This window comes from Uloborus diversus, chromosome 6 (genome assembly GCF_026930045.1).
Source record: "Uloborus diversus isolate 005 chromosome 6, Udiv.v.3.1, whole genome shotgun sequence".
In the NCBI taxonomy this organism is placed as follows: Eukaryota; Metazoa; Arthropoda; class Arachnida; order Araneae; family Uloboridae; genus Uloborus; species Uloborus diversus.
Genome location: NC_072736.1, coordinates 14,502,293 through 14,525,951, shown reverse-complemented (window position 1 = coordinate 14,525,951; position 23,659 = coordinate 14,502,293). Strand labels below are relative to the sequence as shown.

At 35.6% G+C, this 23,659-nt stretch overlaps 1 protein-coding gene across 1 annotated transcript in view; it reads left to right on the top strand.

Moving 5' to 3' along the window:
* LOC129225240 (protein amnionless-like) overlaps positions 1–23,659 on the top strand; it is a 66,404-nt gene that overhangs the window by 40,358 nt on the left and 2,387 nt on the right. The window contains exons 5-11 of the mRNA XM_054859815.1: positions 5,034–5,174; positions 7,387–7,480; positions 8,862–8,941; positions 14,864–14,999; positions 18,167–18,271; positions 21,376–21,466; positions 21,966–22,140. Coding sequence (XP_054715790.1) covers positions 5,034–5,174; positions 7,387–7,480; positions 8,862–8,941; positions 14,864–14,999; positions 18,167–18,271; positions 21,376–21,466; positions 21,966–22,140 — 822 coding nt within the window. The remainder of the gene's footprint in view (positions 1–5,033; positions 5,175–7,386; positions 7,481–8,861; positions 8,942–14,863; positions 15,000–18,166; positions 18,272–21,375; positions 21,467–21,965; positions 22,141–23,659) is intronic.

The window sequence follows — 23,659 nt, the reverse complement described above, 5'->3', positions numbered from 1 at the left end:
CCATCCCAATGTCTGAATTATTGCAAAAGCAAAGCAAAGAGCGAAAATTGAAAGTTATTTTAAAAGCCTTGCTTGAATTAATTACAAATATTTTATTTGTTAACAAACATAAGATGGCAACAGTTAAAAATTTTAAATCATTGAGATAATATTTCCGATCATTTCCATACAATTAAAATCACGAGAAATACGCAGACGACAATCTATTACGATTTATCTTTCTTATTGTTGCATTAATAAAGCTATTTTTATTCGCAAAAGAAAAAAAAATCAACACCTCTTGGAGCGATCGGCGTCAAAATTGAACCAAAGCCAGTTTACATATGGATTCACATATATTCCAAATTTCAACCAGAACGTAGCATTACTTCTTGAGATAGGGCACTCAAAATGGAAAAAAAGAACGGGTGATTGCGCTACCCCCTTTTTAGCTGTTGACACAAAAATAAAATCAGTTCTTATACCCACTAAGGGCTACTTGCCGATAAATTTTTCTTTCATTCCGTTCATTATTTCTTGAGATACAGCAGTCACAATTGACGACAAAAAACGTTCTATAGCTCAACCCCCGTTTGAGTTATTGACACCAAAATTGAATCAGCACCTGTTCCTGTTAATACCAACATATGGACCAAATTTTGTTTGATTCCGCCAGTTACTTCCTGAGTAATAGCAAGCACGCGTAACTCGAAAAACGTCCCATTGCTCCACCCCCCTTGGAGGAATTCGCGCCAAAAACTAATGGGCACAAGTTCACATAGGGGCACATATGTGTACCAAATTTCGTTCGATTTCATGCGGTAGTTTTTGTTGTAGAGCGGCCACAAAAAACTGGTCACACACAGACGTGACACACATACACACACACACACACACACACACATACACACACACATACAGACAGACATTTTCCAAAAATGGTCGAAATGGACTCAGCACACCTCAAAACGTTCGAATCCGTCAAAATTCGAAATTCGAAAATTTGCACGAATCCAATACTTTCTTCTATATATTAGATATAGAAGAAAGTAAAAATCTATACATATAATAAAATAAGATGTTTGTGTGTGTGTGTGTGGCGCGCTTCCCGGGAAAACGGTAAGGGCTAGAAAGATGAAATTTGGTATACAGTTGCAGTTTTTGCCGAAGATGTGCACCTCGGGCTTCGATTTTTAAAATTTTAATTAGAAAAAAAGTTATTTAATGTTTTATGTGTTTTTTTGCACTTTTTAGTACGTTTTACCTCACAGACCCCGAACCAATCGCATCACACAAATATTTTTTGTACTATAGTGTAGGAAATTTCATTTCAAATATGATGAAGGAAAAAATTTGAAGATAGAGCAGTTTTTGTATTTTTTATGAATTTTTGAAAAAACCTTTAATTTGCATTCTTTCCTGGGTTTTATTTTTTTCTAATATCATCCTGCGAGAAGTATCACAGCCACATTTCTAAAATTTAAGTTGGTAATAGTAAAAACATTTCGCCCTCTTCAAAAGAAAAAAGTTCTTAAAAATACGCAATAGTTTTTTTTAAACAATTTTTTAATGCTGAACACATCACGTCTTTCCACGCATCGGTCGAAAAAAGCGTTCTTCAATCTTTTATGTCTCTGACGTCACTATTTGGATTTCGATTCGATATTTAGGATGGAATCTTAATCGCAAACAAATGTTAATCTTCTTTTTTACCAATATAGTTTACTTCTACATTTTATGAAGTGATGACCACGTGTTTTTCCGGCAGTGCTTGCTTTTTTTCTTTCCTTTTTTTTTTGTTTTATTTATGGATTTCATTTATTTCTTTTTTCAATCCCCCCCCCCCCCCGCCCAAACTGGACGTTTTGCTGTATCTATATTAGGCTACATTTCATAGTTGTACGCATTTATTTCAATAAAAACAGCGAGATTTTTTTTCTTTGTCAAACGCTACTTTTTGCACACAATGGGGAATTTTGGGGATAACTTTTTTTTTTTGCTCTACTTGAATTAAAGAAAAAGCGATTTTTTGAGTGATCTTTGTTTTTATTAGGAAATGGGCGGAGAGGTTAAAATACAGATGGATAAGAAAATTAAGAGATAGATCGTAAAGGTAGATAGCCGCCGAAGGCGGCAATCTTGGCTTAAAAATGTGAATGGCACAAAAAAAGATAGAGATGGATTGATTAATACTGCTGTCAAATTTATTTAAACAGCCGCTGAAGGCGGCAAACTTGAAGTAAAAAGGTAAATGACATGTTAGGCAAACAGCCGCCGTAGGTGGCTGCCTGCATAGAATGGCGAATGGCGTAAGAAGGCGAACCAGCTGGTCGCCGCAGGCGGCTGTGATGAAATAAGATGTTTGTATGTGTGTGTGTGGCGCGCTTATCGGGAAAACGGTAAGGTCTAGAAATTATTCTATTCAAATTAATAATAGTATAGATATAGATTGATTGATACCGCCACGAAATTTATTTAAGCAGCCGCCGAAGGCGGCAAGCTTGGTGTAAAAAGGCGGACCAGCTGGTCGCCGCAGGCGGCTAGTAAATAAATAAATAAACCGCGGTAAAACTTTTCCGTTTTTTTCCCCCGGAATGTAGGGGTAAACTTATAAGCCAATTTTGTATTTAGGTCGTTTATGTTTACTCTCCAAAATAGTCGCTGTTCTTTACAGTTTACTACAAAATACTCGTTTTTGCCCATAGTTAGCTAAAATAAACATTATAGTCGTCTTTGCTTCAAAATAATTAGCTTTAGTCGCCAGTGAGAAGGGGAAATGGGTGGAGAGCGGGAACGTTATTTGGCCTTGACACGCCGATTCTCGTAACATGGACTATATAGCGTTTTTTTTTTTTTTTTGTATTTTTTTCATTTTTACAAATTGATTTTTTCGTTAGAATTGCCTCAAATGATGGAGTGGAAATATGATGACTGCTCCTTACCTGTTACTAACTTAGTTATCAACTTTGGTATAATTCACCTCAAACTTATGTGATTTAAATAAGGATGGATTTAGCTTTTGGTTTTGGAAGGGCTTTTTAGCTTTTGTGCATATATGGAGGAACTGGGCGTCAAAATTCTCGTGGTAATGGTATCCGCCGATAGCGGTGCTATATGAAAGAACGGATGCTATATCGGTGGAACGGTCTGCAAAAGACAGTGCCTCGAATGCATCCCCATTAGAAAGAAAACGAGCTGATGTGTGCATCACATGACTTCCTTTTACTCCAATTTTAGGATAATAGTGCCTCTGAGTGAGTAAAAAAACACTTTAAATACTTTCATTCCAAGTCTGTTGCGAACCGAAGCAAAGAAAACGTTTTATACTTATAAATTTTCCCAATATTGGCAGTTTTAATGTGATTCATTGGTTAACTTACTCTCTAAATAAGTTCAAATTAAAATCAGATTTAAAAAAAAAAAACCGCCAAATTCGTCGCCAAGTTCGCGACAAAACTTGTCGTCCAAAAGCTTGGCGATATATTGCCAAGTGTTTGCCAAATTATAGCACCGATTGAGTTTACATTGAAATTAACAATGATTTTACCCAAAAAAGGTGTAAAAGACCCCCTTTGGAGCATCCAAATTCAACCAAAAGAGAAGGTGCACAACTAGACCCCACTTGGAGTCTATGTGCCAAATTTCAACTTTCTAGGACATACCGTTCTTGAGTTATGCGAGATGCATACACACAAAAGGCACGTACATACGGACGTCACGAGAAAACTCGTTGTAATTAACTCGGGGATCTTGAAAAGGAATTCTTCAGGTGTCTATACGTTCTTAGGCATGTGTCCACGTGTGGTCGGGTTGAAAAGAAAAATCAGTATTCATTCGGGGACGAGCAAAATGGAAATTAAGGTCTTTTTTTGAGTGAAATTTTTTTCGCGAATACAATACATTGAGAAGGAATACTAATGGAGGGAGCCACAGCAAATGTCTCAGTGAAATAAACTTGGGACCCAATGTTTCCCAGGCCTGGTGACTTGTTTGGCTGGGAAGTTGTCGCGTTTTAGCACTCAATCGCTCTTTTGGCATTAAATATTTTTCAGACGACGCGACGGCGCTTATTATGAAGTCGGGACTACGAATCAGAGAAACTCTGGCTCCAACTCCTTTACCGCATAACAAGAAATAAATAACGGATACAAATACAGGCCTATCATTCAAACTCCCTCTCCCCATTTCTTTCCGGATTTTAAAATATAATGTAACTGCACTTTTTAAGTATTTTGATGTTTATTCCCTGAAATGACGGGCATGTACAAATAGTTTAAAGTGTTCTGTTATTGACCGAAAATTTATGGATTCATATGTATTGTAATCAATGTTTTGAAATGATTTCATACGCAGGCATACTAGTATTTAAATTGAAGCATAATGAAAATAGCAAATCTTTATTCTTGCGCATCTGCTGTTCACAGGAGCTTGTCGAGAAGATTCTCGCCAACAAAGCAAATGTACACAAAATGCTTAAGAGCCGTTAAAATAATTACTAGTTAAGTAAAAAGTGTTTTTATGGAACTAAAATGTTATTTGCACTCAAGATATACAATGTTTTATAACTTTTATAGGTAAAATAAGTACAAAAATTTAAAAATTATAGGCAACTGCGGAATATGTACTCGTTGAATGCATATAAATGTTATTTTTTCTCTATTTAGAAGTAAAAAACATTTGTACATATTAGGGAAAAGTTACTGGACCTCCTGGTGTGGCTTTTTCCTCACAGTTTACAATGCTAGAATACTGCACTATTACTCTAAATCTAATTTTTCCCTTCTACAGTTAAAGGTTGTTATCATGCATGGCTTCAGCTAATGAAAACTTTTTCAGCGGTTACGGTCAACTCGAAATTGCTCCCCATGTCACATGGTACTGTTGCCGCATCAGGATAGTAGGGTTGCACTCTCTCTATCTATTCCTTCTCAATGATACAATACTTCTTTTTTTGTTAAAGGAAGTAAAAAAAAGAATATTTCTGACGTTAAATATTTCTCACTCATGAGTAAACTTGTAATGTTTAAAAAAAAAAAAAACCTTTTTTCTTCTAGGGTTACACCGAACAGCAGTTCAGGAGCCTGTTAGCCACTCCTGTCGGAAAGATGTTGTTTCCGGATAATCCCGGAATCCACATTGCGCCTGTGGAGTGCAGCGATCCGACAGGATGTGCCTGCGGAAACGACAGTCCACGGGTGAGTGGTGAGATGCCTATGTTTAGAACTTAGAAGTCGGAAGATATTTATATACAGGCTACGAAAGATGCCAATGACAGAGATCAAATGCATTGGAAATGTTTGGCTTTAAGTGTCGATGGGTTGGATGTTGGATCCCGGGCAATGATGGGATTCAAATTATTGAGGACTAATTTATCGAAAGTGTTCTTAAGATGTACAGGAGGTGAGAAAAACGAATCAGGGTAAGAGCAAAATAGTTTTATCAACTTCTCTGGGTACAGAATGGAGCACGAAAGCACAGAAAATCATGGCCCAGAATAAAAAATGTTTGTGTAAAAAAAAAAATTTTAAAAAAATTTGAATTTTGACATCTTGAATTCAAATTATGTTTTTCGCAATCACGAGTGTGTGTATGTAGGCGTTTGTGTTTGTGTGTGGGGGGTATGTGTGTTTGTGTGTAGGGGGTAAGTGTATGTGTGTGTGGGGGGTAAGTGTATGTGTCTGTGTGCTGGCATAAGTGTGTGGGTAGTTGTGTGTATCAATGTGTGTGTGGGGGGGGGATATGTATGTGTCTGTGTGCAGGCATGAATGTGCGGGTAGTTGTGTGTATATGTGTGTGTATGTGTTTGTGTATGTGCGTAGGTGTATGTGTGCGTAGGTGTATGTGTGTGTAGGTGTGTAGGTGTATGTGTGCGTAGGTGTATGTGTGTGTAGGTGTGTAGGTGTATGTGTGTGTAGGTGTATGTGTGTGTATGTGCGTGCGTGTGCGTGTGTAGTTGTGTACGTATGCGCGTGTGTGTAGGACACAGATGCAACCTGGAGACGTCTTTGGCTGTAGGAGCAGCAGCGTGAGGAGCCGGTCGACGGTGATGGTGCGGAGGGTGGCGGTGGGAAAATAAAATGATAGCACGCCAAAAACAGTCAAATGAAAGCAATAAGCAATCGTGATTGCTCAAAATAATAATAATAATAATAATAATTTGAATTCTGAAATTTTGAATTCAAATTATGTTTTTCGCAATCACGAACTGAGACAGGACCCTACTCATTGGAGTTATTGTCTCTAGAAACAGCTCCTGTTCCCTCCTCCAAGCCTGCCTCTCCTCCTGGGCGGTTACGTGTGCATAGTTGTGTGTGTAAGTGTGTAGGCTTGTGTGTGTGCGCAAACCTGTGTGTATGCACGTAGGTGTGTGTGTGTATGTGTGTGAGTGTGTGAGCGTGCGTGTGTGTAGGACATGGACGCCTCGCAGGCGGCTGGCAGGTTGCTCGCTGGTCCAAGTTGAAAAAGGCACGGACGCCAAAAACAGTCAAATGAGAACAATAAGCAATCGTGATTGCTCAAAAAAAAAAAAAAAAAAACAACAAGGAGATATTGCCATCTTAATTTTGGATATGTGCCCTTTTGAACGAAAACCTGAATGTTGAGAGTTCCAATTTCACCAAAACCCTAATATTTCACCTTCTCATATTCTCTTATCGAAGTGCATGGACCTAAAAGTAGTGGATTAAAATTTGATGATTTTGGACATGTGTTCCTTCGGATCCAAAAGCCCTCGTACTACAGATTCTTTCAAAATATGTCCCCTTTTGTTCAAAATAAAACGTGCAGAGGATGGATTTGTTACCTTTTGATCAAAAAGCTGCACTTTACCCTTAAATAGGATTTTCCACGTTTGGACTTCTTGAGATTAAGTGATTTGATATAGGTCATCTGAAAGATTTAGAAAATGTCATTAAATAGTTTTTTCTAAAAAGTGGATAGGTTCCCTTTTGATAAACTACTTAATTCACGAATCCGTATGCTTGTTATTTTTTCAATTTTTATTGGCGGGGGGGGGGGAAGATAATAATAAAATATTTAAAATAAATAATAATTAAATAAATAAATGCTCATTTATTTCAACAAAAAATAAAAAAACGTTTTTAAATAATAATATTTTTTTAATAGCGTTTTGGTGTTCCCTAGCAGACATCCGACAAAAGCATTTGTCGGTTGTCATTTCATCCAGAAGCTCACTTATTTTGCATTGAAAACGGGATTCCTTATAACCCTGAAACACGCGTAAGCAGTTTTCCTGCATTTTTTCTGCAATTATACGTTGTTATTTCTTATTTTTACTTTTCATGCATAAAGGTATATTTATTTAACTTTGTATGATTGCCTAGGTAGAGCACTTTGGCTCTCCAACAACTAAAAAACTACTTTTTATTTCTATGTTTCTTTTCGAAGGTACTGCCTACAATTTGCATGTTTGAAGTGAAAGATAAAGCTTTGGATTGCTCTGATCCAATCGAAGTAGTAGGACACTGTAATCCAATGTGTGGTGAGTACTTTCTGTGGATTCTTAATTCATGTAACCACTAACCAATATAAACTTCGTTAAGTTTTCATCGCAGCAGGGGCCGACTAACTAAAAGTGGGGCCCAAGGCCCACAATGCTTTGGAGGTACCCTCTGCATTTCATCACTTTAAATCAAAGCACTTTAAGTCAAAGCAAAATGATGTCTAACACTTATTTAAAAGAGGAATTTTTATTGCTAACACAAAAATACACATATTTCGGTTGCTATGCATAAGTTTTTAAAACATTTGGGGCCCCTAAGGGAGATGGGGCCCCAGGCCTAACTGGCATGTGCGGTAATCAGGCCCTGCATCGCAGCATTCTATTTTCCAGCACCAATTACGGCGTGCTGCGGAATGGCGCGATTTAGAAATTGGTCGATCGTGATTGAACGTGCCCAAATCTCAGAGCAGACGTCCAATAGAGATAGCGTAGTCTGGCTGTGGTAGAAAGATGCTTGACTTTGAATGAGCTCATTTATGTCTGGTTTAAGGTCCCTATGCACAGGGTGTTCCGTTTTAACCTGCATTTAAAATGTTTTAATTTTGATTACGTTTTTGAGATTTTAATATTTAAATAAATTATTTTACGGAGTGAGGGACGTCTTTCAGTTCCAGCTCCCAATAATACCTGCATTTGCTATCACCACAAAAAGATCTCAAGGTGAAACTTTTGATAAAATTGACTTTTCAATTGGATATTTTCAATTCGCAACTCCAATAAACTATAGGGAGCGCTGCAGTCACTGTCTAATGGCGGATGAAGAAGGTAAAACAAACATGAAAAAGGTAAAATAAACGCATGCCGTTACTTATAACTTGCTTTGACGCTTAGTGAATGACAGTATTCTCCCATCGTGTTTGTGGGAAGCTTTCTTTTCTATTCTTCTGAAATCACATTACACCACAAACTGTCTGAAGCCTGCAATTTACCCCCGAAGAAAACACGTGGAATGGAATGTTTTACCCTTTTCGGTACCTAGTAGTGTTAACCGCGTATTCGAGCTCTTGAGTTGCGAATCTGTGGGATGTTCTGTCATATGAGGCAGTGAGAAGAAAAGGGATGTAACTGGCAAAACTAAAAATTTGGATAGAGCCAACACAAATAGTAGGAGAACCTCTCTTATGTCTTGGAGCTAGAGATAGTACTAGTAGCCCTGGTAGGTGTTGCTGTACAGCATAATTTATATTTAAAAAAAATACAGTGGAAACCTACATTATCTTTAAACGCGTTTTACTTAAACTTGAAGATGTCCACTTACATCGCTTTACTTCGCACTGCCTCATATGTACTGTATTAGAGCTAGAATGATAAAGTAAATAAAACACAAACTATTTCTAATATTTTTAATTCATATTTAAAGGTGCAAAGATTACAATGAAGTATAAAAGTGGCTTTGCCCTTAGCACAGTTTTGGAACTTCATGAAAGTGTATTGTCCAAGGTAAGTATACTTCGTATTCTTTTTAAATTAATACAATGGTTAAGGAATAACTTTTAGCATTGTAATGGAATTGATCTTTGATCAATAAAATCTTCCCTTTTTTCCTGTTTTTCACTCCTCCAAAATGAATGTCACTCTTCTAAAAAAATGTCGAGAATTTTCACATCTTTCAAAAAATAAACCCAACAACGTCTCTGTATAATTAGTATGTTATTCAGTGTGACTTCGTTTAACCAGCGAGACCTCAATTTCTTCAATCGTTTGTCCTAAATGCATATTTCCAATTGCAAATATGGAAAAAATATGATGCTGAGTTTAGATATTAGAACTTTTAAGTGAAAAAATACAGAGTCTAACTTTTTATACGGCCCCTAGGTCCTGACGATTATATTTAGGGAAATAATATACATCAACAAGTAAAGCCAACAAAAAGTATTAAAACATTTGCCACAAACAAGGAAATCTTTGAGTTTAAAATTCGAAGGAATCTTGCTGAAAATGAGGTGGGAATATGAAGATGTGACACAATTTAAAGACGTGCCGTTAAAGTTTAAAAAAAAGAAAAAAAAGAAAAATTAATTTGAATTTTAACATCTTGAATTCAAATTACAATCGACTCCCGCTACAACGCGATCCGACTTACGCGAAATGGCTATAACGCGATGTTTTTTAACCAGTCAAGAATTTTAGACATAATGCGAATTCCTCGCCCGCAACACGAAACTTTTCGGGAGGGAATTGTGGTGGCGGTATTGGCTACTGAAAAATGTTTTTTCGTGAATGAACTTTCATCCCTTTAGCATCACTGAGAGTGAAAGTTCCCACAGCACTAGTCTGATACATCGCTTATACAAATAACTACTCCTCATTTTCCATTTTTTTTTTCATTCTAAATGTGAGAGTTGTTGAAATATAATGACACCTAAGAGCGCTGTTTCATCTTGTGAAGATAGAAAGAAAAAGAGAAAATTTCTGACAATTAAAGAAAAACTAAATTATGTGATTGAACAAATGCGTCGAAGGTAGCACGACAATTAGGCATGGGTGAATCTTCCATGTATAATTAAAAGTTAAGAAAAGGAAGTCCATCAAACTTCACCAAGTAGTATCTAAGCAAAATTCCAAAATTATGAAAATGGAAACTGCTCTTGTATTGTGAATTTAAGAAACCAGGAAGAGGGGTGTTGCATTGCCAATTGCCATAGATGGAAACGTTATAAAAGAACTAGTGAAGCAACTGTATTGTGTATTTAAAAACATAAAAGAATAACGATTTGAGATCACGCAGCATAAATCATCATCATCTTCACTTTTTTAAGTTACAAATATCATTACTGGATCCACTGTCCAGTTAAACTATAGTGCATTTGTTTTTCTTATTACATACTGTATGTAGTGTACTGGTTTATTTTATGTCTTTCTTTCCCATCGATCATTTATTTAGTGCATCGTAACAGTATTTTATGTTGAATAAAACTTTTTTTTTTAATTTAAAATATAAATAAAAATTCAGTTTTTTATGTAAGAAATTACTGTATAGCTAAGAAATGGTTTTTAACAATTTGAGGTGGTAAATATCTTTATAAAAGTTTTTACACATACCTTTTTCCACAACGCGAAATTTCGACTTACGCGAGGGGTCTTGGAACGCATCCCTCGCGTAAGTCGGGACTCGACTGTATGTTTTTCGCAATCACGAGTGTGTGTATGTAGGCGTGTGTGTTTGTGTGTGGGGGTATATGTGTTTGTGTGTAGGGGGTATGTGTATGTGTGTAGGCATGTGTGTTTGTGTCTGTGTGCTGACATAAGTGTGTGGGTAGTTGTGTGTATGAATGTGTGTTTGTGTGTGGGGGTATGTGTACGTGTGTAGGCATATGTGTTTGTGTACGTATGCGTGTGTGTGTGTGTAGTTGTGTATGTATGCGCGTGTGTGTAGGACCTGGATGCAACCTGGAGATGGCTTTCGCTATAGGAGCAGCATCGTGAGGAGCCGGTCGACGGTGATACTGCAGAGTGTGGCGATGGGAAAATAAAATGATAGCACTCCAAAAACAGTCAAATGAGAACAATAAGCAATCGTGATTGCTCAAAAAAGAAAAAAGATCTTTTTCGCTGCTTTTGAAAAATTAATGCAATTTTATAGTATTATGATACGTGAAAGCATAATACGCAATCTCATGCAACTCGATTCTAAATAGAACTTTAAGGACCTAGGAGCTATACAAAAAATTAGTTTTTTTTTTGAGCAATCACGATTGCTTATTGCTTTCATTTGACTGTTTTTGGCGTCCTTTGATTTTATTTCCCCACCGCCACCCTCCGCACCATGACCGTCGACCGGCTCCTCACGATGCTGCTCCTATAGCGAAAGCGGTCTCCAGGTTGCATCCATGTCCTACACACACGCGCATAATACATACGCAGCTACACACACACGCACGCACACACACATACACACAATTACCCACACATTTATGCCTGCACACTGACACAAACACATATGCCTACACACACATACATACACACAGTGCTCGATTTCAGGCGGAACGCGGCGGAACGGCGTTCCGGAACCTCTCTCTGTAAAAAAACTAAATTATTTGAAAACAGTTAAAATTCTTTGTCAGTGAGTAGACTCATCCGCCGCGGCGCACGTGCACCCCTCCAGGTTAGAGATAGACTCGTCCGTCTGGCGTCTATTCCCCATTTCGTTCATCACTAGATGCTCAGTTGCTCAGTCGTAGTCCCGTAGTCAGGAGTCCGTGTTGTCCTGTACTGTACTCTACTACGCGCTACCCACTTGCACACACGGTCGTCTTTTATTTATCTCTGTTACGTTACTTAGGTTAGTTGTGTTGAAGTTTATCAATGTATGCGAGTGTGATTGTTGTGAAATAAGATGAACAAAAAGTTAACCGATTTTTTTTTACCCTCGGGTGATACTAAGAGACTTAAGCGAACCATTGATTGTGAAGACAACCTCACGCAACCATCTTCAACGACCTTACAACTGTCAACGAGCACTGAAAAGGTAACCAGTTCAGATTCTGACGAACATCACTCTAAAGAACAAGGACAAAAGGTTGAGTGTAACGACAATGCCTTGCCAGATTGTTGGACTAATTTTCAAAAAACTGATTTTTGCGAAAAATATGACTGGTTGTTAATTAAAAATGGAAAGTTAGGATGCAGTACTTGTAAAGAAGTAGGGATCTTATCTGTTAAGAAAAAAACAGGTATGAAAATTTCAAAAGAATGGGCAAATGTTGAAATAGACAGTTATGGTGACACTAAACAGAAAAAGCAAACGTCTTTAAGGAAAAAGATTTTTGACCACAAAGAGAGTGCTGGTCATAAGGCAGCTGCTGAAATCCTAATCGAAAGTAAAGACGGAAGACTGGAGAAAACTATTTTGAGACAGAACTCTCATGAAAAAGAAATAACGGGGAAAATTTTCCGAACGGCGTACAAGGTTGTTAAAGAAAATCAGTCTTTTAACAATTTTGAAACGGAAGTTGATTTGCAAGAATTAAATGGGATTAACATGGGTCGCATTTTACACTCAGACAAAGCCTGTGCTAAAATTGCTTTGCATATCAGTAAGGAAATGAAGAAAACCTTTGTAGATGAAATCATTAAGAATGATACAAAACTTGGTTTGATAATTGATGAATCCACGTCCTTAAGTAATAAGTCAAGTTTAATAGTATACGTTCGGTGTTCTTTGCCTAAAACCGGTATGAGTGGCTCCACTAACGTCTTTTTGGATCTAATAGAACTAGATGGCGTTACTGCTAGAGCTGTTTTTGACTCTTTGATGAACTGTCTTCGGTCTAATGGACTATCTGACGTATTTTTAAGTAATAATTTAACAAGCTTAACTTGTGATGGTGCTGCTACTATGATCGGTAAGCACAAAGGCGTTGCAACATTATTTCGTGAGAAATTTCCTTCTGTTATTGTTTGGCACTGTGCAAACCATAGACTTGAGCTGTCAGTGTCAGACGTTATTAAATCTGTTTCAGAAGTTAATAGGTTTAAATCTTTTATTGACAAACTCTATGTTGTCTATCATGCTTCACCAAAGAACAGCAGGGAACTTCGAAGCTGTGCAACTCTTTTGGATACAGAAATGTTAAAAATTGGAAGAGTCTTGAGCACCCGTTGGGTGGCATCTAGTTTTAGATCTGTGTCAGCTGTTTGGACGTCATATGAAGCATTAGTCGAACACTTTAAAGAAGCTTCAAATGACCCATCTAGAGACAGCAAAGATAAAAGTACTTTTTCCGGACTTCTTAACAAAATCACAGAAACTAATTTCATTCTAGACCTGGGATTGATGGCAGATGCTTTGCAAGAACTTTCAGAACTAAGTGAAGCTTTACAACATCGTAATGCAGATTTGAACTATGCGAACAGAAAATTGCTAATCACAGTTGGTTTATTTGAAGAAAGAAAAACAGTTCCAGGGTCCTACTCAACAATGGCTCAAGAAGCAGTAAACAACTTGTCTTTTTTCGGAGTTCCTCTCCACACAAAAGAAGGGAGATCAGACAATCAGCCGTTGAACCCCAAAATATTTTACGAGGCCCTTAAAACTTCTATTGAAACGAGACTACTTGATGACAAAGATGTTGAGTTAGCTACAACTCTTGAAGTTATGGATACCAAAACCTGGCCGACGAAACTCCCAATAACTTTTGGGGAAAATGAAATGAGGAAACTTGCTTCCAGGTTCAAACTTAACGAAAGACAGTTAATTACAGGTTTACGCGAATATATCTACTCCAGAGAGTTACCAGAAAGCCTCAATCCTGTAAAACAATCAATTGACTCGGTTGCCATTTCATCAAGTGAATGTGAAAGAGGATTCTCTCAGATGAACTTAATAATTACACCGCTGCGATCTTCACTCAACATAAGAACGGTTTCTGGCCTGATGTTTTTGAAAATTAATGGACCTCCTCTTAGACTGTTTGATCCAGAGAAGTATGTTAACTCTTGGCTGGTTTCTGGACACCACTCGGCGCTAGCTGTCAAGAGTAAGGAAAGATCAAGAGAAGGCAAATACGAAGAAAACATGATGAAGTTTTGGAGTATATTTTAAGAACAATTTTTGAAACAGTTATGTTGTATTGTTTTACTGCTTTTCATTATGTTTATTAAAAAGTTTGAGTTCAATAAAATATTTCTTTCTTTTTAACCGAATACTCCCTTTCTTACGTGGTTGGCAGTTTGACTTGTTGATTGACTGTGTTAAAGTGTTGATGTTGCTGACTGAAATTTCTTCTTACTTGATTAGTCAAAATATTTGTTTCAAGCCTTACTTTTTGAACACTAAACTATTGTTGATTGAGAAGTAAAAACAGCCTAAAAATGCGTAATTTTAAACTGAAATTTTGAAAATTTTCCGAGAGCCCCCGGACCCCCCTTTAGCTGGGGGGGGGGTATGGATACCCCTCAGACCCCCCGGTGTGTCCGCCCTTAACAGAGTTCCGGTACCTCAATTTTTAGAAATCGAGCACTGCATACACATACCCCCACACACACATACACACATTCATATACACAACTACCCGCACACTTATGCCAGCACACGGACAAACACACATGCCTACACACACATACACATACCCCTACATACAAATACACATACCCCACACACAAACACACACGCCTACATACACACACTTGTGATTGCGAAAAACATAATTTGAATTCAAGATGTCAAAATTCAAATTAATTTTTTTTTTCATTTTTTTTTTCTAATTTTTATATCGCTTCAAACTTTTAATATCTTAACTCCTTAGTAGGTCAATTTTGCAATTGGAAGTACGTACAAATTAGACTAACGGAGAGAGGTCTTGCAGGTCAAACGTGGATGTGCTGTTGATACACGTATGACAAAAAAATAAATGTTTTCAGCCCGAGTTCCTGGCAGTTGATAGTTTCACTTCGAAGACTCACGACGGACTCATCCAGTCCATTTTTGTTGATGGCTCTGAAATAAAAGGATTGGCGAACAAAGCAGCTAAGCTAATTCATGAATATCTCAGTAAAGGTACTTGTACTGTTCATAAATTGTAGTTTTGTAAAGTGAAACATCTTATGCAAGGGATTTGGAATTCTAATCCGTATGCTTTTTGTGTAAATAGTTGTTTGTTAATTGTTGACAAAAACAATAAAAAGCTGAGCTGATTCATGAATCTCTCAGTAAAGGTGCTTGTACTGCTTTCTTACATTCTTGTAAAGTGAAACATCTTATGCAAGAGCTTTGAAATTCTGATCCGCAAGCTTTTTTTGTGTGACGGAAGTGACGTAGTTGTTTTTTAATTTGTTTGTAGGGGACAAAAACAATGAAAAATTATCCTTTTATATTATTTCTGTAACCTGTTTTTTGTTCCTACGCAAGATTTTCCTCAATTCTTGATCGATTTCTTTGATTTGCATCTCATTTTCAAGCTTATCGTGCAGGCTAATGACGAAAAATAGACCCACGGTCTAAAAATTGTTTTTTTTTCTATCAAAAAAAAAAACTCTTTTAAAGCACCGAACTGAGGTTTTCAGTTAAATTAATAAGTTTAATTTGCGCTCCGGTCGACAGAACTGAACAGCTCGATCGGCAAAGCGTTCGAATGATAACCAGAAGAACGAGTGTTCGGGCCCTGCCCGGACGATCTGCATCAAAAAGTTAGCCAGATATCAAGTATTACATAAAAACGATAAATAATGCAAAAGAGATAGTAATTTAAACGAGATTGATACGCTCCTTGATGTTACGAAAATTTGATGCAACATGTAGCTTTATCCATTCTTAAGCGTAGATTTTTTTTTTAAAGCTTTGACTTCGGGCAGAAAGCTAAAGCATAATGTAAGCGAAAATATAAGTATCAGTTTTAAGGTTTTAGACTACAATGGAATAGTTTTTTGTTAGGAAAAAAATAAATCCTATACTGAAATGTAGATTGTTCTAATGACAGTTTTTGACTCTTTGTACAAATAAAAAAATTTCTATCACAAATTGAAATTACGCTTTCATTCAGTTCAACTATGAATATGTATTAGAATACGAAGTAAAACATTAAACTTACTAACAACTTGATAGGTAAAATATCTTTTTTTTTTTTTTTCTTCTTTCGGCAAAATAAAACAAATAGTCACATTTATACCACATTCGAAAAGCTACGCTTAAAAAACAAACTTAGTTCAACTGATTTTGTATTTTAACTGTTCGGTTAAATGATGAACACGTGCTGCCATCTAAGCCATAAGGGTTCAAGCAGCCTGCTATAACACTTCTCTTCAATATCTTACCTTATATATTATTTCTGTGGATTATTTTTGTGCCTGTATGCGAGATCTATCTTATTTCTGGAAGAATTTCCCCCCTAATTTTAAAGCTTATCGGGCCAGATAATGATGAAAGACTTACGGTCTAAAAATCAATTTTTCTGATGCGCCCCTTGCTGTTGCAAAACCTTGATGCAGCCTGTAGTTCTTAAGCGGATTTTTTTAAGAAAAATTTTAATACAATTTTCCATTTTTTTTGCATCGCTTTCAGCGAAAAAAAAAAAAAATACAATTAATTTTTATTATTATTTTTTTTTAATAAAGCTTAAGGCACTGGACTTTTTGGTAGAGCGTCCGGCTATAAACTAGCTGAACTTCGGGCCTACCCGGGCTGTCTGACATTATAACTAATATAGATTAATATTACGCATTACATGTACTCATAACATACAACATATAACACACGTAAGGAAATAAAATCAATACGACTGGAATGCTACTTAGCGTTTCGACTCCTTTATGCAGGATACACTTATTGTTCAAATAAGTTGACTATTAATCGAAGGATGTTCTTTCTTTTTTTTTAAAGCTTTGATTCCGTTCAGACCACTAAGCATAATGTAAGCATATAAAAGATATTAGATTAAAAAATTCAATTTTCAAGGGAATCCTTTTTGTGCAGAAAAACTTTTTCATTGTATGCTGAAATGTATATTTTTCTCATAGGAGCATTCGACCTTTTGTATAAATGAGAAAATGATCATGGATGCGTTAATGCTCTGCAAAGAATTACAGAGAAAAATTCTTGATGACTGCCAAAAGACTATCATAGCCAGCTCCTCTTTATAAACGGAACACGAAATTAATTTATGTTTTCTTTATGCATGTTGTGCATAAAAGTTGATATAAGTACACATTAAACTTATCATATAATTAGTCATCACTAGAATGAAGTATTTTGTTACCTACGGAACCAAAACCCTATTTTAACACTAGTATTAGATCTCAATTTTGGCGGTTTCGATTTACGCGGCATTTCCGTGGAACGTAACCCCCGCGTAAAAACGAGGGCCTACTGTACTACCTAACGTAACTGAGTAGGTTTAGTTATATATATATTTTTTAAAATACTGTATTTATTATTTTTGCTTAAAAATAGAAGACCTATTTAATTGTAATTAAAGAAGAACAGATTTTTTTTTAAATACCAAGCACTTTTCATAATGCAATTTATGAAGATTTTTTCAAAAGGAAAATTATTTTCAAATGAAAAAAGAACCGACTTCAGAAAACAAAGAGGAACTAAAAAGCAAAAAATAACTGATTACACTTACATTCTATTTCCTACCCAAACGTATAAATCAAATTTATTTTACAATTTCAGTACAAAAAACAACTAAACTAACCACCCAATTATGAAATAAACACTGATTTTAATTACTATACGATGACTTATTTTAATACCTAACTAATTATATACGATCTCTTAATTTTTAATAGCCATTTGAAGTCGGGGCCTCCTATAAACTACTACCTAACGTAACTGAGTAGGTTTAGTTTTAAAGACTTTTGGTTTTGTTAAATTAGTGTTTAACTCAGGATTTGCTGGGTTGTCTGTAACGTTAGATAGTAGTTTATAGGAGGCCCCGACTTCAAATGGTTATTAAAAATTAAGAGATCGTACATAATTAGTTAGGTATTAAAGTAATTCATCGTATAGTAATTAAAATCAATGTTTATTTCATAATTGGGTGTTTAGTTAAGTTAATTTTTGTACTGGAACTGTGAAATAAATTTGATTTATACGTTTGGGTAGGAAATCGTATGTAAGTATGACCAATTATTTTTTACTTTTTAGTTCCTCGTTGTTTTCTGAAGTCGGTTCTTTTTTCATTTGAAAACAATTTTTCTTTAAAAGTATCTTTCCTTATTTCACAGATATCAAAGAAAAGGGAATGTACAAAGTAGAATCGGCAGAATTGCAAAAATCAGAAGAATGGGCATCCGGAATTATGACATACGATCGCTTGGGAACAGATGACGGTAAGATTCAATCAAAATACTCATATCCTTTGAAATTCAATATTTTCAAAGTCTTCTTTTTAGAATGGAAAACAAATGAGCTAAACGTCTGCTGTTTCCATGGTTCCTTTACGGCAGGGGTTCCCAACCAGTGAGTTGCGATTCGATTCCAAATGCGGACGAAAATTATTCTGATGGGGTCGCGACATTATTCTTATTATCAAAATACACAAGATTGCAACTGTATTGTGGTTATACAATGGGGTTGTTTCCTTCAGTCAAAAGCACTACTTTTTGTCACTGAAATTGATAGAATGAGTATAAAAAAAAAAAAAAAACATGGACCCAGAAAATACTTTCATTTTCCCAACAGTTATTTTTTAATTAATTTTTTAAAATGTCCGATTTTGAAAACAAGGCGTGGTCTTTATGACGTCACAAATGATGCACTTTGCTGCGTCCTTCTACTACGTTTCCACGTTGTGATAATCAATGGCGAGTAATTTTCAAAGTGTCACGTTCTCAAACTTGACCGTGACAAATTGACAAATTTTAAACAAATACAACTGAAACTGAAATTCTTTAAAGTTATGCAGTGCTTTAGTGCAAATTTACTGCAAAGCGAATGTTAATAAGTGAGTTGAATGGGTTGGTTTCCTTCAGTCAAAAGTATTACTTTTAGTCATTGAAATGAATATAATGGGCAAAGAAAAACATGGACTCAGAAAATACTTTCGTTTTCAGAACAGTTTTTTTCAGTTAATTTTTTAAAGTGTACGACTTTTCAAACAAGGCGTGGTCTTGATGACGTCACAAATGATACACTTTGCTGCGTCCTTTTACTACGTTTCCATGTTGTGATAATCAAGCAGCGAATTAAAATTGCGCTCTACGCTTGCTATCAACCCTATCGATGCCAATACATGTGAGTAAACATGCGAATTAAATATTTTGCTCCGTGAATGGCAACACTGAATGTCATTTCATCATTTGTGATTTCACACGACAGAAAAGTAAACAATGATAGCGCACCGATTTAAGTAATTTTTTAAAAATATTAAACTTGGACAAATTATTTAAAAAATAGTCAGATTCTATATTTTTAAGCATGCTCTTTCAGAAAAAAAATGCTTTTAAAATTTTGTAGACGACTCCATTGAAGCTTCTAAAATCATGGTGCAGTTATCGCGCATGTCAGTTATTTTTGGCTATTTTCGAAGTTTTTCATCTGACAACCCTAGTCTGAGAGATGTAAATAAAGAGCACGTGATGTATGAAATCTCAGATTAGGTTTAATATTAATAGTGATTGACTCAGCTTATTATTATACGTGCGTCGATTGAAACCTGAAGTGCCATTTTTCTATTTGATCTGCTAACATCGGTTCAATAAAAAAATGCTTTTTTTTTTTTTAATTTTATTTATTTTTTATTTTTTCATATATCTTACTACTATTATATTTGCGAAAGTTTGTCTGTATGGATGTATGGATGTATGGATGTAGGGATGTTTGTTACTCTTTCACGCAAAAACTACTGAACGGATTTCGATGAAACTTTACAATAATATAGCTTATGCATCAGAATAACACATAGGGTAGTTTTCGTCACGTTATGGGGGCAAAACCCCCTTAGGGGAGCAATAAAATACAATTTTCTTATAAATTCTCTAATATAGGGATGAAAAAATACTTGCACATATTTACATTATATGTCCATCGAAAGCTCTGATTTTTCTGCTGAAAATGGCACCTGTTCCAAATTTCTAAGTAGAATAAAAAACGAGTTATGACCTTTTTAGTTACATGCTCGAAGGCTTTCCTTAACACAATATAGTATTTAGTGTATCATCTCAACTCCCTGTCGATAGCGACAATTGTTGCATTGTTGACTATCTTTGATTTTCGTGCCTGTTCAAGGCTTTTCTCAAGTCAAATCTTGAAGTAAGATTTTTGCACAAGATTGGCAAATAATATATGATTTGTCTAATCATTTTCCATTTAAACAGAACTTTAATGTAATTGATGGTTTTTATTCTTATTTACGCTGATTGAACACTTACTCATTATCCAATCAATCAGCAGATCGCCAAAATTTTTGCAGAAAGATTTCCGTAGCTGATGCATTTGGCAGTTTTTTTCAACGTCGCTGTTTTTGAAGCCGAAGACTACGTCATAATGTTTCTCAGCTTTCACCATGTAAACAAAATATCGCCAATCAAAGAATCTTTAAAAAACTTTTTTTACTGTGTTAAATAATCCAGCAACTAAATTAGGCAAATCCATAAACAGCACAAAAACTTCCATTAATTTTCCTTTTTGCACAATTTCAAACAATCACCAAATTGTATTACTTATTTTGGTAACATTTCGGATGAAACTGTTTAGCGCCATTTTATGGTGACCAAAAATATCTCAGCATCTAGCGACGATATCTCTGTAACGAAAATTAATATCATATCGTTTTACAAAGTAAGGAAAGAAGGGGGGAGCATCATCGAAGGTATCCCAAAACGATTCCCGCAAATTCGGTAAAATCGCACCAAGAGCCCACAATGATTGAAATTTCCCAAAATAACTAAAGCAAGTATAAGGGGATTACGAGCAACTTCAATAGCAATACAGAGAAGGTTTTAGACTCCATGTTAAAAAAAAAAGTATCAACAGATTAATCTGTTTAAACATGAGAAGAATAATTTCATGTTTTGGAAATTTGTATATGCTTAAATATAGTGCTTTCGTTTCTAAATCAATACTATTTTGTTCTTTATACTTATTGCTATTTTACTTTTATGGGTAAGGAAGAAACTCTTATTTTTAATCACGTCAAAAAGATGTGTTTTAAATTCTTTCACTTAAACCAGAAAAAAAAAAAAGCAAGTAACGATTTTTCTCATAATTATTACTGACCCAGGCAACGCCGGGTATTTTTGCTAGTTAACCATAATCTTGCCTAAAATTCTAAAGCTTCTCGTTTAGAGAAAAAAGTTTCTGGTCACCTCAGTCATGGGGTGCTACAGTATGTGAAACATGTATTGATCCACAATACCATGACAGCCAAACGGTGCATCCGTGGTATGTATGTAAAAATTATTCTAATATGATTTCTCCATTCCACATTTTTTAGGCTTGTCTTCGGGTGGAGTAGCAGGAATAGTTATTGTCGTCATAGCATTGATTGGTACTGCTACAGCATTTTATATTTACAAGAGGAGACAGTAAGTACATTCTTCGATGCTTTTCACTTCTAAATAATGCTAACTGGCCTTTTTTTTTTTCCAGCTAGATCAGAGTGATATTTTCAGTTGCTTCATTGTTGCCTCGATCCTCTTCCAAAACGACTCCGACTGCTGCTAGGACACCCTTAATATGGAGGAAGTCAAAGATGTGACCAGGGCTATGGTCCATGCTTCTGTCCCCATTTGACTTCTAGTTTTTTCGTACCTCTTTGCACTTGTCATACGACAACAGCAATAGCAACAACAACTGAGATTTTGATGCTTTTGCTGCTTAATTTGTCGCACGAACCAGATGAGATTCTTTAGAATTTCGGTCAGGTAAAAAATATTGAATTTGGTTTTTCAAAAGGGAAGAAAAAATCGACAATTGATTTTTATCTTCGATTTAAATTGAATGTGTTCAGAAACTATGTTTGAGTTCAATGTTCTGTTACAGTTTTAATTTCTCTGAAATTCTAAATAGCCTGTTTTTCAACAGAATCCCTGGATTTTCATTCGCCAGATTTGATTTACGTGCTGACAAAATAGAGCTGGAACTGGGAACCACACCGCACGAGGATCTGCAACCTGGGGACATCCCTACCTCTGGCGACGCACCGGTCAAGGACAACGCTTTCGATAATCCTGTTTATGGCACCAGCATCACTTCGGAAGTATGCTCATTCGTGAAATCTTTGCGGAATGTTCGTATTCTAAGCTGCTGAGGTCATTTCACAGAAATAAAAATTTTATTGCTTTTTGCCCCATGAATATCATTATTCATGGAAAGAGGGCTGCGTTGTCTCGGCAGGTTAGACATCTAACAGAGCAATGATAATTTAATTAGCCATCCAAAGATGGTGCCACCAGTCATTCCCAGATTTTAGACACGAAACTAATGCGGATGGAAATTTATTATTCTAGCTGTAGCAGAGGATCTGTTACTCTAGACGTACAATTACACAATAGATGGTGTCACTGAAATCAATGGTTTTTAAATGTTGTTTAAGATGCCATCTAGTGTGTAACAAGATAACTAGAGCGGTAGATTTCCTGCTAAACTAATCTCGAAATTTCTCCAGTCTCACAAGTCAAGTACAGTCTCCCTTATGAAAATGGTCTATAGAATTCTATAAAAAAAATTCTTTAGAAATACCTATATGGAATCTTATAGAATTATGGCCCAATTTTCTGTAGGCCGTTTTCTATAGAATTCTATAGTGAAAAATTCTATAGGTTTCTATAAAATTAGTTCTATAGAATTCTATAAACTTCTTATAGAATTCTATAGAGTTATTTTTATAGAATCCTATAGAAAATTAGGCCATAATTCTATAAAACTCTATACAGGTATTTCTTATAGAGCCTCTATAGATCTTTTTATAGAGCCTATATAGATCTTCCTATACAGCCGCTAGATCCTATTAAGAGTCTCATAAACCAAATTATGCCTAAAAATATTAGGTGCAGCAATTTATTACTACGATTACACATTATTGTTAGATAAAGACTCTTCATAACACTGGACAGTGATACCATTTGGGAGTGCTAATTAAATATTAAAACCCCTATCAGTATACTAAACAATGTTAACACGTCCAAACTTTCGGTTATTGTTACTTACACATAAATTTATGATGCAAAAATCACTAGTAAATTAATAATGTTATTACTCAGTTATAAGCTTTATTTATTTAGCAAAATCAAATGCTATTTCCGATGCATAATGAAGTTCATTCTGGATTTAAAAAATTCAAGTTTTGTTTTATAACTACTATTTATAAATTTTTTCATTCCCAATTTGTTTAATATAACAATAAAAATATAAATATAACAAAACAACACAAAAATAATACATACTTTCTAACGAATTCGGCAAGATTCAGCCATTTTCATTGCAACCCTTAGAGGATCGCACGTGCAAGATGGACGCGATCGCCGTTCGGGGCAGAAAAGGGAAAACAGACTGGCGCATGCGCAAAGAGATTGAGAGAAATACTACTGGCAAACTCTCGCGACAAAATACGGAGTTGCATCTTGGAATTTTGATTATTTTATTTACTAAGCAATGTGACAAGAATTTTTACGAATTCTCACATTTTTAGAATTAATTTCAATGTTTAGAAGTTTTATTATTACTATACAATAACTTAAACATTGTAAATAATAAATAATTTTTAATCTTTTATGATT